At 37.1% G+C, this 15000-nt stretch overlaps 1 protein-coding gene and 1 long non-coding RNA gene across 4 annotated transcripts in view; both read left to right on the plus strand.

Annotated features, from left to right (window-relative positions):
* Nucleotides 1-7755, plus strand: part of LOC138015738 (uncharacterized) — an 8011-nt gene extending 256 nt beyond the window's left edge. The window contains exons 2-4 of the long non-coding RNA XR_011125627.1: nt 1105-1152; nt 1362-1410; nt 6444-7755. This is a non-coding gene — a long non-coding RNA (uncharacterized lncRNA). The remainder of the gene's footprint in view (nt 1-1104; nt 1153-1361; nt 1411-6443) is intronic.
* A 5497-nt stretch (nt 7756-13252) lies between these two features.
* Nucleotides 13253-15000, plus strand: part of LOC138015615 (uncharacterized) — a 22137-nt gene continuing 20389 nt past the window's right edge. For 2 of the 3 annotated variants that reach the window (XM_068862699.1, XM_068862698.1), the window contains exon 1: nt 13253-13441. In XM_068862699.1, the coding sequence (XP_068718800.1) occupies nt 13351-13441 (91 nt within the window). In that variant the 5' untranslated portion in view covers nt 13253-13350. The remainder of the gene's footprint in view (nt 13442-15000) is intronic. The other variant, XM_068862700.1, reaches the window with a different exon arrangement.

A 15000-nucleotide genomic window follows, 5' to 3' on the forward strand; every position in this document is an offset into this window, starting at 1 on the left:
GGCGAAATTATGTGTAGCATTATAGCTTGATGTGTGTCGAAAAAAAAAGTAAAATTAACCTAACAGACCGCTTTTGAAAATGAAAAGGTATAAGTCGCATGTAATAAGAAACAGATTTTACTTAATATACTTCAACGAAAATTTGAATCTTCTTACCTAAAGAACAAACGCAAGCTGACTAATTGATAAGTGTTTGGAACGTATCGTTCAAATTTGCTTCGTTTTTACAACGAAATACACGCAGAATCGTAAAGTGTAAGTGTCTGGGAAATAGGGCAACATGCACATACTGTAAATTTTAATACCTGACGTGTTTACAGTTTATACTGGTCGGTGGTGATATGACTTTTAATTTCCAACAATAAATTTCTTAAAAGCAAGGTGACAAGACATAAATGATTTGCACGAAAATTAATGCAGCCAGCTTGGCGACTTTTCAACAAGTTTCTTTTCGGCCTGATTACGCAGATTTTTCAGCCAGACTGAAAATTTCATGGAAGACATGTCAATCGTGTGTCTCAGGTTGAAGTTCATAATTTCACTGGTTTAAGCAATTATAAGAATGCTGCGTGTTTGTTTATTTATTATACTATTATTTTGTTTGTTTAGTATAGACCGTATTCATAAATGGCGGTGAAGTAATTATTCTTTTGTCTTTATGCTAATCATCCTAACTAGCCTCGTAAACACGAGCAAAATTCAAAAGAATTTTTGTTCCAAGGTGAGGCTAGTTATGATGATTAGCACAAAGAAAAAAGAATAATATCTTGACCGCTATTTAGGAATACGGTCTATATTCCAGGTGTTCAAATTATCTTTATTATTTAGAATATACCGGAATCTTCATCACAAACAAAGGGGCTTATTAATATTAGCCAGGCTATGACAATCCTGCACGTAATCAGCCTCAAGCTTTCATGTTTAGAGACCAATCAGTTAGATTAGGATAGAGTATAGAGTGGCTCTGGGACAAAAGTCAATAAGTCAATAGAGAAATGGGGTATTTTTTTTGTATACTACGCAAGTGATTTTGTTATGAAAGTTAAAAGTTTTCCTACAAGATTCAATAATGAATGGATAACCACATTAAATCATATTTTGCAGAGTTATTTCTTGTTGTCAAGGACCTCGCGTCGATTAGCATCCATTTTGGTAAGTTGCTCACTGTTTCTCGTTTCTTTATAACACGAACAAGTAATAATTTATGTGTAATAAACCAGTTCTGATTAATTTTGCGTTACTTTTTGTCAGAATTCCTAATAAGTTTATTTTCTGAAGTGCTCACGGTCACTCATGATTAATTGCGAATGATGCATCCAAATGATCCACCAGTATTATTTATCCCTTAAAATTTTTTTCAGCCAGATTCATTACTCCTGCTCGAAAGGTTTTAAAAAGGAACATTGCAAGGTATTAAGTGATATTAGCTTGCTGGGTGTACCTGTAATAAGTTATTTGTCTGTCGTTTGATTGAACTGTGACTAGGTCACTTGTGTTCATTTTGTGTTTATTTTTATTCCAATTATTTTCAACTTCTTTTCATTATCCTAGCTAATTACTATTACTTGCTTGTTTACCCATAGTTACTCAATTTCCTCATATTTTTGCTTGTGTAGTTGTGTTATCCCCACACATTTCTCTTACCTAATTCCTGTTGTGTAGGAGTGGTAAACTCCTTCTTCTCTTAGGTAAATCCTGTATTAGTGGGTAGTATATTTACCCCCTAGCCTTATTTGGTTTTCAGTTAGTTTTCTGTTTTCCTAAAATCCATTGTAAATTGGCTACCATTTACTCAGTAAGTTCAGTCGGTTCAGTTAAGGATGGTGCCTACTAAATCAAAGGTATTTTTGCCCCAAGTTACGATTATGCAAGAAAGGTAGATCTTCCCAAGTGTTATTGAAATCCAAAAAGAAAATTGGGGGTAACCACGCATTTTTCAAAGATAATTCATGAATAATATTTGTAAAAAGCTTTAAAATACAAAGCAATGTATGGCGTTCTTTCTCAAATTGAAGCTCAATTATCTCTAAATAATGCATGGTTACCCCCAATTTTCTTTTTGAATACCAAGAGTACTTAATTACTAAGATCTACTTTCTCCGGATAGTTTTAAACCTCGCAAAAATATCCCTGCATTAGTAAGCATCACCGATAGGAAATCCGAGTATCTGGAGATGCGCAGAACGTATGCGCAATAACAATAGTAGGCACTGTCCTTAATTTATCTGAAGAGTGTCAGTCTTCAAGACAAGTCATTTTCCAAGTTTTCTGAGGTGTGTAGTTATCAATAACATTTGGTATTTTATCAGTATTTTCCTCTTTCTTTATTTATGCCTAGCCTTTAGTTTAGTTACTACATATAGCTTTCTGTTCTTGATTTTAGTTCTTAGCAGTGATTGCAAAATTTCATTTGCTATTGTCTAGCTTTATTTATCTATGTTGACCTTTAGTCTGGCACAGCGTGTGATTTGCGCCTTGAATATTTTTGCTGTTTTCCAATGAGTAATTGCTGTATTTTTGTCTACTGCTTTGTATCCTTTTAATTGCATTTGATTCCAAATAATCCGTTTGTTACCATTATTTCACAATTACTAAGTTCAATGTACTGTTGTGGGATTATTGTGCAATACGTAATTTGAAGCTCTTGCTTTTTTGATATTTTTTTGTTTACATTCACTTGATCTCGATCCACGGTGTTTGCGTAGGTATAAATGATATGTGTTAGAAAGTTATTTCCCACTAGATAATGTTTTACCGAAAGATTTGGCAGTGGATAACCACATGAAATTAAAATTTTTAGAGTTACGAAAAATGGGGCGAGACAAGAAGGAAAGACTTGCAGACAAACCCCTGCATTTTGAAAATCAGCAAGTTGACCTGTGATGCATGTCATCAGCTGTCATAAATTGACCAAGAAAATATTTGGTCTTCCATAGTGGAAATTGAACTTTGTGCAAGAGAAGGTTAAAAAATTTGGCAAGGAAAATAACGTGCATAACAGGCATTTCTACACACATGTAAATGAGCACCTTTTCTGGGATAAAAATTATCATATTTTCAAGCATCTTAGTTTGTCTAAACATTGTCAGGATAATTGCGATGTTTCTTGCTTAGAATTTATTGAAAATGCTACCTCTTTCTATCAACTCAAAAACAGGGAGAGCTTCCATATTGAGCAGATGAAACCGGCCAAACTCAACAAACAAGTTGATCATGTCGGTTTAGCATTACACTTTTAAAATTTACCATTGTGTCAGTTACAGTATGTTTTCTATAATATCGTTGGTTTATAGTTTGAGTTTCACCTCCTGGTAAGGAACATTTAAGAGCGCCTCTCAGCAATTTTCACCTAAGACCGTGCAAGATAAAAAAATCGAAAATTGCCAAACTTTGTCACAATAAAGGACTACCAAAACCATTTTTAGAAAAATATGTTTTACTTTGTTTCGATAATTATTTTACCTGGACGGCGACTTTTTCGGTATGGGGCCTTGCGAGCGAGTGAAAATGACTCCAAAATGTCGCTTGTTTGAATCGCTCTTTTTGAAATAACGGACGAGTAACTTGAAAATCAAAACAACGTGGCACAGCTAGAGTAATTCATTCACCCTTTAGCGCTGTTAACGGTACAATATACCAAAACTGGAATTTTGACCAAATTTTAAAACTTGACCTTTTTTAGATTGATTACAGACCCTTGCAAAACAAATCTGGAATATTCTGGTTATTTCCAGAATTTTTCTTAGGATATGACAAAAAAAATTTCTAGAAAGTGCTAGAATTAACAAGTTTCCTTTTCTGGAAAATTCTAGAAAATTCTAGAATGTTAATGAAACATGCTAATTAGGGAAGAAATTGCCAGCTTTATTCCAGAAATCATAATCTGGGATCAAATCAGGTTTTTCCAGCTTTTTCCAGCTTGTTACAAATGCTGCTTTCTAGATTTTTCTAGACATTCCTGCATGCTATTAAATGAAAGCATGTGAAGATCATGTATTAATTTCCAGCTTTTTTCAAGGATATTCCAGTTTTTCATGATTTTCCTCTGCCTTTTCCCACCAGTTAATTTTATTCCTTGATGGCTTTAACTTTTGGTTCCTTTAAGGCAATTCAGCCATTAATAACTTTTTAAATTTATCACGGGTGACTTTACTAAGCTTCGTACTCTAAGCAGTCAAATGCACAACAAAAACAGGCACCATTTCTTGTCTGTATAAAGAACTACCAAAGATCATTGAATACTTTGTTTAACTATAAAGTTATTGGCCTTTAGTGGTAATCAGGCAGTCATGTCTTGTACCTTCCCTTGTAGAACCAGACACTGTGTAATCTATGTAAATCCTATTTAACGACCTTATGTAAATGGTATGTTATGACATACATAAAGCCTTATTCAAAGGCTATGTTATACGTATGCCTCATGTATATATTTTGAAAGGAAATGCTATGTTTTATCTAGTCAAATGGAACCTTTACGTAGCATATGTAAAGGCTATGTTATGGGGTTTTTGTGTCCAAAAATAAAAATGGTGTCAACATAGTTTATACGTAGATTCGAAACAGAAAATACACAACACATACATAATTATCCTGCTCCTATAAAATAATATTCCAGCAAATCAGAAATGTGCTGGAAACTACAAAAAATCCATTGTAGTCAAGCTATTAACAGTTATTACCATAGCTCACAGACAAAAACAATTAGACGACAGATTTTAAAGCAGTTATATATTTTTATTACATGAACCTAAGCATTTAATTCATGCCAAAATCTTTGAATTGGGTTCTTATTTTAAATTTAACGAGACCCTCCGTGAGGGAACACAGGGCTGCCTGTGGTATGTGCACCGTTCCAGACAATTTTTTTTCAAGTTGGGGGATCATTAAGACCATTTAAGGGGTCACCCAGAAGTCATACCAGCAGAGGCCCTTTGGCTCACAGGTCCTCACACGTTCGCACAACGAACAGATCCTTTTCTGAGGTTAAAAACCTGGCTACCAGCCTATTAATTAATCATTTGTCGGAAAGAAGAAATTCCTGTCCTCTTTGGAAATTTTAGACACGCATTGCTTACATGTGGTAGTGAAGTAAAACAGCAATTTATTCCATATAAAATGTCAACTGAGCTGTGTGTTGTCTTCCAGGAGATTCAAGTTGTCCTTGCATAATATGTAGCTCTAACAGTGTACGATATTGTTTTGGTATTGTCTATCATTGTAGTGCCATGGTAGAAGTCTTGGGTAAATAGTCTGAGAAGACATGTGGTTACTAGCAAAGTACTGAACCCAGAAAGATTGAAGAAAATAAATGGGAAGTGAGAAACATTGGCTTCTGGGCTGACATGTTGATAAACTTTTGACCACAAGTTTAAGCATGCCCGCTGAGCATCTGACAGCTTTGTAACACTAAAGGTCACTGAAGTTAAGCCCTGCCGGCTTAAGACCAAAACAATAGACCCCTCTAAAACAGAAGCATCGGACCGAAAGTACTATTAACGCTAACAAATGCGAACTCAGCAAGGTACAGATTTTGTTAGCTTGCTTTATGCAAAAACAAATATTGATGCAAAAGTAAATAACTATTGATACACAGTTTTTAGAAAGAGCAGAAGGACGTCTCCAGGACGGTCGATCGAGAATAACATATTTACGACATGAAAACAACATTAATTTTGAACCGTGAATATAGAATATAAAAAGTTACGATCAGCGACAAACATTTTGGGGAGATTTTTGCTACGTTCAATTTTGTTATTGTACTTTTGGTTGCACAAATTAATCGCAAAATCGAAAGTGACATCGCCGGAATTCAGTGGGCGCCGTGATTAATTTTGTGTCAAATGATGGCAAGGTACCGGGTTTTCGTAAGTTTCTTTTTCTGTCAAGTGTTATAGAGTTTGACAATAAATGAGCAACGTCAAAAACAAAGATCACAATCGCCTGAACTCTTGAGTTTGACCCCGGGGTTGACCATTGTTTCTGCTGAGTCAAAAATTTACTCTCCAAGACAAGGTTATGTATCACCAGGTAATTCCATCATTTTGGAAATAGCAGCTACTTTATTGTTCATCGGCGTCACAATTTAGTCATGTCCAATATACACAAACGGATACGATTCGTCAATTCCGATAGTCCATTGGTACCAATGGTAGGATTGGTACCAATAGAAAAGAATGCCATTCCAATGGTTCTGTTGGTGAATATGCATTTCATTAAGGGGACTTTCACTATTTTCCCAATTATGATGGTCTACTGGTACCAATCGTACCATTGGTACCAACAGAAAATGATGTCATTCCAATGGTTCTACTGGTGAAATTATTTTCTCATGTGGTCTGGCTGCCGTTCTTTGCGTGGTCACGCAACGCTCCTCCCTCAGGAGGAGCGTTGCGTGACCACAGCCAACAATTCTTAAATTTACCTTAACTCTTTTTGTTTTGTAGGTCAGGCCCGGAGCTTTCTAGTCAACAACGCGTCAACTCTTCTCTTGTTGTTGTTATCTTCAATGGCGTTCACGACAATTTTCATCTGAAATGGCTTCGTCAGATGACACCCTTTTCATTTGCAAAATTCGCTATAACGTACTTATCCTTATAAAATAATTGACCAGTATGCAAGTTTAGTAACAAAGTTCCTCTTTTAGCCTAGCTCTAAAAAAATAACCAGAACTTTAAAAATACGGGAAAGACAGGGTACGCAATACTTTAACTTCAACAGCTTTCAATATTAGAGAGATGTAGCGTAATCGCTTAAGTAAAACCAAAAAAGGATGACCTTAGCCAAGCCTAAAAGCGGAGCTCCAGGGTTAGTTATTCTTACTGGCCTTACTTAAACAAGGAATCCACCTTCCCACACGCTTGCCGTGGAAGAACTGCAGTGCTGTTCCCAACCCAGCTTACCACATTTGTTGTGTGAAGCTGCCAGTTAAAGAGGTGTCTAAAACACCTGCCTTCTATCTTGGCTACGCCATGCAAGGCTGAAACAGTAATCCATGGCTGCCAATTAATCGGGTGAAATGGTTGTGCGCATGCATGATGTCTAGGCCCCACTGGGTTGGCGTTATGGTGTTCACCTTGCTTTTTTCGTTGTAAAACAATTTTGTTTGTTTTTTGTTTAGTATTACCCGTTAACCTTCACGATAACTGAACCAAATAAAGAAAACCAAACTAAACTATGTAAAACGAGTTCTTTCGTTTCTTCTCTTCTGAAATAGGTCGCATCATTGAACCTTATCTGATTCAAAATTAAAAATCTTCTCAAGATATGCCAAAAATTGCAATAAAAGCAGCTCTTTAAACAAATTAAAACGAAACACCCAGTTTTAAGTTTATATCCCTCTGATTCTTGACTTGAATAACTGCGTAGCCACCAGTGTGGTCCTGACCACAGCTATATATGTCAAACCTAGTTTGAAACCGGCGAAAAATGCAAGAAAAAATATTTTCCCAACCGTTTTACACCTAAACACGTAGTATGGCCGTGTAGCCGCGTTGAGCCATAGAAAGCGCGCGAAAATTATGTTCAGGTTTCCTAATTACAAAAAGTTAACCCCGTTTGAGCCTGCGATCCAATCGAAAACTAGTACCTAGTCAGCCTTCAACTTAAAAAACAACTGACCTCGATGAGCTCTAAAATTGTGCTCCCGATAGGGTCAAATGATACTGGTCAGCGGATATCTTGTTTTGACAGGTGTCAATTGACCATAATGCATGTTCAATATCAAAGATGTATGGTGTAAACGGCCGCCATGTAAGGAGTATTCATTATTATTATTATTATTATTATTATTATTATTATTATTATTATTATTATTATTATTATTATTGATATAGCTAATCGCATAAATAAGAGAATACTAAAATTTATATTTGCAAATTACCTGTCCTCTTATCACTTAATTAAAACTCTACATCTCTGTGCAATAAGCTCATTCAAAATTTCCTCATATTACTGTATAAAAGTGTGATGTTGTTGTTGTTGTTTTTTTTTTTGTTAAAGTGTTTTCCTGCCTATATGAAAGATGCGTTTTCTCTCCCGTCCTCAGTCTTCATATGCATTATCTTCGCGGAAATTACATTCTGTCCCTCAATAAACTTAAAACATGGTAATACCAATAAACCTAAAACATGGTAATACCAATGTTGCCCAGGTTTGATTCCCGGTCCCGGCGTCATATGTGGGTTGAGTATGTTGTTGGTTCTCTCCTTGCTCCGAGAGGTTTTTCTCCGGGTACTCCAATTTTCCCCTCTCCTCAAAAAGCAACACTGCCAAATTACAATTCGTTCCGGAATGCACGGACACATGTTGAACAAGCTCCTGACCCCTCTTAATGTGTTTCATTGATAAATAAACCCCATTCCATTTCCATATCCCTACCACTGAGTTTCCTGGCTTTTAATATGCAAATGTTTCTCAGCTTCTGTCATTGTTGTTGTTAATTAGTTATTTCTCTTTAATTTAAATTAGTTCTTACTTCTTTTCCAAACGGTCACTTCTGAAGATGTATGTCGAAACATACGAAACGTCAAGTTAATGACGTCGTATGACGTCATCAGATCCGCTATCTTGATTTCGCTATTTCACCTTAGTTGGTTATGAGAAATGGCAAAAAATCAGTGCAAAATCAAGCCAGAAAGCTTAAATGCAACCATATACAAGTAAAAATGGATCATGACTAACACGACACGAGTACATTTTTACATGTACATGCCGGGTTACATTTCAGTCACTTACTGTGACTAATTTAACGAAAGCCTTGGGGGGTCGATCAACTTCCCCCCCCCCCCCCCCCCCCTCTCCTCTTCAAACTGAACCGGGTACGTGTTTGCTGACGTGAAAAATGCTAATAAGGTTTATAATTAGAGCTTCCTTTATGAGAAAAACATTCTTATTACTCGTAGTTTGCCGGAAGTAATTTCAATTTGTTGTTCTGAATTTTATTTTGCCGTGACAGTTGTGGGCCACCGTACCATAATGCATATTACGCATTGATCGCTAACTGAAAATACTTTTTGAGAAAAAAAAAAAAAATTTTTGTGATGGCTGACTTCGCGCGGCCATATTTGTAAAGTACTGTGTGGAAAAAGAGCGTAGACTAGCATCAACGATTGCGATCTTTGTGTTAAAATTGCTTATGTATCTTGTCGAACCAGGACGAACTTTATAAAACTTGAAAGAAAAAAATAGCAAACTAACAAAAACCCGGTGTCTTGCCGTCATTTTGTCACAGATGCATCCTTTGTTTCATGAGTTGTCAGTATTAAACACGCAAGGTATTAAACTTGATCACAGGTGACCGCTAAAAATCGATGTCAATTTCGATTTTGTGATTTTACTTGTACGGCCGAAAGTACGATAGAAAATTTGAGCGTAACAAAAGACTCCCGAAATGTTTTTCGCTGATGGTAACTTGTTATATTCGTGGCACAAAATTTATGATGTTTTCATCTCGCAAATTTTGTTACTGATTGCAAATTGTTTTATTCTCGATCGACACTTCCTTAAAGTTCCTTCTGCTCTCCTTAAAAACTACATATCAATATTTATTTCCTTTTGCGCCAATATTTGCAGGTTACCAAATCTGTACCTTGCTTAGTTCGCATTTTTGAGCGTTAAAATAGAATTTTCGGTCCTATGCTTCTGTTACAAAGTGGTATATTTCTGAGGTCACCCATTTAGATACTAACCCCACCTAACAGGTCTTCACTTCTGTGAACAATGGTTTTCCATAGCTGTCATATCTTAAGCCTGTGGTTAACAAGAAGTTGTAAATGATCAACATGTCAGCCTTGAAGCCAAATGTTTCTCGATTTCCTTTTATTTTCTTCAATCTTTCTGGGTTTACTATTTTACTGAACCACATGTCTTTTCAGGGGTATTTAGCAAAGATATCTACCATGGCACTGTAATAATTTACGATACCAAAACAATATACAATAGAAGTGTATTACAACTACATATTACGCAAGGACAACTTGAATCTCCTGAAAAACAAAACGCAGCTCAGTTAACAGTTATGGAAAAAAACACTGTCAAGTTACTGCACTACCACATGTACGCAATGCGTTCCTACCTTAAAAAATATCTCGTATCTCCTCAATTCCCATTCACCCCCACCCCTCCCCCAGCCAAAAATCTCGTATCCCCACAATTTTTTTTATCTAATTATCCGGTATCCTGATCGCTTCTCGGCCTTTCGGCTAAGATTAGTTTCTCGGCCAAGGGCAACGGTCAAGTACCATTGTACTACGTACGGTTAAAACCGTACTTCTTTCGGTGCCGTAAGGGGCAGGCGCAAAACAGTTTTGGCTGTTTGTCTGCTCTCTCGAGAAGTGATGTCAAGGGTTTTTTTGGTTTCTTTTTTGATGGTTTTTTGTTCAGCTCGAGTGTAGAACCATGACGAACGTTTGTAGTTTCTTAGAACTATTTACAACTTGTGGCTTTTGTTGAGTTTTGAATCGATGATAGAGAGAGTTTTGGCGGTTTAAACCCGGACTGGACTACTGGATTTAAGCTTTTTTTTCTTAAGGAGATTTCAAGTTATTGTGAAATGTTTGGTACCAAGTTACTCTAATACTGAAATTAAGATTATGAAATTGTAAAATAAGAATTTTGGACTGGACTATAGAACACGCAATTAAGGAGTTTTAGAGTTTGAGCATTGAAAGAAATGTAATACAGATGTTGTCTTCTTGTCTTCGCCACGGCAGATTTAAACAGTTTGCAAAGAACTAAACCAGGATTACGGAACCGGACTTCGAATACAGGGTCCGGTTGTTTGAAAGCCAATGACCTCAATCCAGGATTACCGCAAACTTTTGTTTCATCCTTTCAACTTTTTGGTGAAAGTTTCCTTTGCTTATTTTTGTTTTTCAAAGTTGACTTCTTTCAATGTAAAGTTTTACCGAATATCAGCCTTGAAAAGCATTTTGAAGTAGAGAATAAAACTCCTTTGTTCATTTTTTACCTGAGATTAGCGTAAAAAATATGTAAATAAAAAAAACCCATATCCTGATAATCTGCCAATAAGGCTTCGTTGTTTGCATTTGCAAATTTAGCAACATTAATAATGAGTTTTTACAACAAACAACTTCAAGTTATATTACAGATTTATCTTTCTGGTAATCTCTCACCATTTTCCGAAGTTTACCTGTAGTTGACGTTTACTGTAACTGAACAATTTGTGTTAACTGTTTGTGCATTCCAGGGATACTCCCTTGTAGGCGTCCTTGTTTCTTATTACACTACAAGTTAATTTGTCAAACGAAGTATTCATTGCGTGACAGCCAAAATGGTGTCAAAATCGCTTCCGACTTAATTTGCAACCACTTTAAGATGAAATGGAATTTACCTCACTTGACCTATAAAGAGGCCAATTTTGAGCGCTCACTGTAGCAAAAGAGCCTGCAAATTAAGTAAGATGACAGGATTATTGCTTAAGCTTGGAGTAGTTTATGCATCAGGACGCATTACGAATATCAACCGCCTCTATCTACAATATTGCATATTAAAAACAGCCCGTGTCGAAATAACCGCGGCAGCGTGGTTGTAATCATCACTGACTTTTTCAGGGACTGTTTCTTCTCACTGTTTTCCTCATATGAAAATTAAGGATGCTAATTTACTAATGACACTCTCAGATCTCGCCAACATAAACAGTAACTGCATTGCGCACTTTGCCGTTAATTTGCGGGTGTGGTATTGCTGTTCATAAATTATCAAACCCGGAAAAAACTTACAACACCGTTGTTGTAAACTTGCTGTGATTGGCTGCCCTATTAATTAATAGGCTTTAATTGGTTGATCTGGTATGAACCGCGCTTTCCGCTGGCATAAAAATATAAATCGCGGAATAAGATTTGTTCCAATACTCTCCCATCGCCTTCCATCGAGTCCATATCAAGAGAACTTTGAAAGCGTTGTATACCCGCCATACCTGGAATGAAACGCAAGAAACAAACCTTCAATTATTTCAAGCTCACTCCGGTTCAAGATGCTGAGAAGTCTATCCATTTTGATTTTATTGCTGGCCCTGGATTCTTCTCTTCAGTCGCAAGAACTTAGCATACAGGACATCGTTAAAGGTAGGTCATAAAGATATAGACAAGAGGAGGCAAAAGCTATATATATCACTGCGCCGTAGAAAGTTTGTCGATAACACAGCTCGGTATCATGAAGTTGTTATTTTATGTACCATCAGTCAGCCAAAGTTTCCCTGGATTATTTTACGCTTGTCAGCAAAAGCGTAAGGAGCCAACCAACTTGAAACTTGTTTGAAATGACCCTTCGTATAATAATATTACGGTTAGGTACCACAGGCGGCCCAGACTCGGAGAGTAAAAATTATAAGGATTTGTATGGGAATCTGGATAACAAACTGAAAAAGATATTTACCCGCAAAAGTTCTCAATAAAAAATCTGTACTTAATTGTTGTAATGACTTTCTCGGTTTTTGTGTGGTTATTTGCCTGATTGAATGCGATTTAAGCGACTTCTCAAATTCCCAGGTTGTCACTCGTACCTAAATAAAGGAAAGGCTGAGAAGTAATTTCCAGCTTCGCTCACATCTCACCGATAAAATCACACTTCTCCGGCATCAGTCACGCTCAAACTCCGGCGATGGCCACACGGATAAATTTGCTTCTCCTTCACCAAGTTTCAAGGTCTAGCGAGCATCCATTGCTTAGAAACAGCGAAAAATATTCAAATTTTCAAAATCCTTCCAAGCTTGCTAACAACGAATTTTGACACGGCTGGCCAACTGTTCACTTATTTGCTCTCACCGTATTGAGGCTCAAGTGAACGGTTGGGTCATTGCTTAAAGCTTGGAATAGTTTATGCATCAGAACGCATTACAAATATCACCCGCCTCTATCTACAATATTGCATAAAACAGCCCGTGTCGAAATAACCGCGGCAGCGTGGTTGTAATCATCACTGACTTTTTCAGTGACTGTTTTCTTCTCACTGTTTTCCTCATATGAAAATTAACGATGCTAATTTCCTAATTGCACTCTCAGATCTCGCCAACATAAACAGTGATTGCATTGCGCACTTAGCCGTTAATTTGCGCGCGTGGTATTGCTGTTCATAAATTATCCAACCCGGTAGAAACGTACAACACCGTTGTTGTAAACTTGTTGTGATTGGCTGCCCTATTAATTACTGCGCTTTAATTGGTTGATCTGGTATGAACCGCGCTAAATACAAATCGTGGAATGAGATTTGTTCCAATACTCTCCATCGCCCTACATCGAGTAGATATCAAGAGAACTTTGAAAGCGTTGTAGACCCATACCTGGAAACGCAAGAAACAAACCTTGAATTATTTCAAGCTCACTCCGGTTCAAGATGCTGAGAAGTCTATCCATTTTGATTTTATTGCTGGTCCTGGGTTCTTCTCTTCAGTCGCAAGAGCTTAGCATACAGGACATCGTTAAAGGTAGGTCATAAAGATATAGACAAGAGGAGGCAAAAGCTATATATATCACTGCGCCGTAGAAAGTTTGTCGATAACACAGCTCGGTATCATGAAGTTGTTATTTTATGTACCATCAGTCAGCCAAAGTTTCCCTGGATTATTTTACGCTTGTTAGCAAAAGCGTATGGAGCCAACCAACTTGAAACTTGTTTGAAATGACCCTTCGTATAATAATATTACAGTTAGGTACCACAGGCGGCCCAGACTCGGAGAGTAAAAACTATAAGGATTTGTATGGGAATCTGGATAACAAACTGAAAAAGATATTTACCCGCAAAAGTTCTCAATAAAAAAGCTGTGCTTAATTGTTGTAGTGACTTTCTCGGTTTTTGTGTGGTTATTTGCCTGATTGAATGCGATTTAAGCGACTTCTCAAATTCCCAGGTTGTCACTCGTACCTAAATAAAGGAAAGGCTGAGAAGTAATTTCCAGCTTACCTCACATCTCGCCGATAAAATCACACTTCTCCGGCATCAGTCACGCTAAAACTCCGGCGATGGCCACACGGATAAATTTGCTTCTCCTTCACCAAGTTTCAAGGTCTAGCGAACATCCATTGCTTAGAAACAGCGAAAAATATTCAAATTTTCAAAATCCTTTGAGTCTCGCTTACAACGAATTTTGAACGGCTGGCCAACCGTTCACTTATTTGCTCTCACCGTATTGAGGCTCAGCAACCAATTAAAAGCGACATGAAACCACAAACTAATTACCGTTGGTTGTTGCGGTTTAGTTTTCGCACGCGTGACTAGCTTTTTACTCGAAACACGATATTATTAGTGTTCATGGTTTTCGGATTTTCTTTCAGCTTTAGGATATGCGAATCAATCAAGGCATTCAAAGGAAAAATAACGACTACGATGGCAGCTTTTGGATAATGAATCCACGATGATGCAAATACGAACAAACTTTCGGCACAAGTTGAAATATCATCCAGTTCAATGGCAGGACCACAAACACATGCTCACGCTTGATGAAATTCCTGAACAGGTTACAATTCTAAAATCTCCGAAATCCAGAATTTACTGTGTATTGTACTGTGCAAACCTCTAAATGCTCGCTTGAATTCACAGCCTTTTACCGTCAGCTTTGATTTCGAAGCACTCCTTGTGCTCAAAACCGGTTTTGTGGCCTCCGGGGTTCACTATCGCCGTTCAACCAGTGAAATTGAGTATCATGGATTGTTTTTACTCGGAAAGGACTGGCACTGACCATGAAAACCAATCATCGACCGTGTCATGGAAGTGAGATTCTTAACCGTCGTGACCAGAGGTTCTTATTTTTCGCCTCTCCGTTTTAACCGCTCGCTCCTCGCGAAAGAAAAATAGAACCTCTGGCACCCAGGGTAGTGTCTAAGTCGATAACTCGACAAAATAACCACGTTCAACGTAAATTGACATAAACAAATCATAATAAACTACGTTAAAACTACTCAAGATAGTATAATAAATCAAAAGATGAACATTTGCGGCCGATTAACAGCCAAGAATAACCTAGTCTAAGATGTGGGCGCTCACTAA

Source organism: Montipora capricornis, chromosome 9 (genome assembly GCF_036669925.1).
Source record: "Montipora capricornis isolate CH-2021 chromosome 9, ASM3666992v2, whole genome shotgun sequence".
Lineage (NCBI taxonomy): Eukaryota > Metazoa > Cnidaria > Anthozoa > Scleractinia > Acroporidae > Montipora > Montipora capricornis.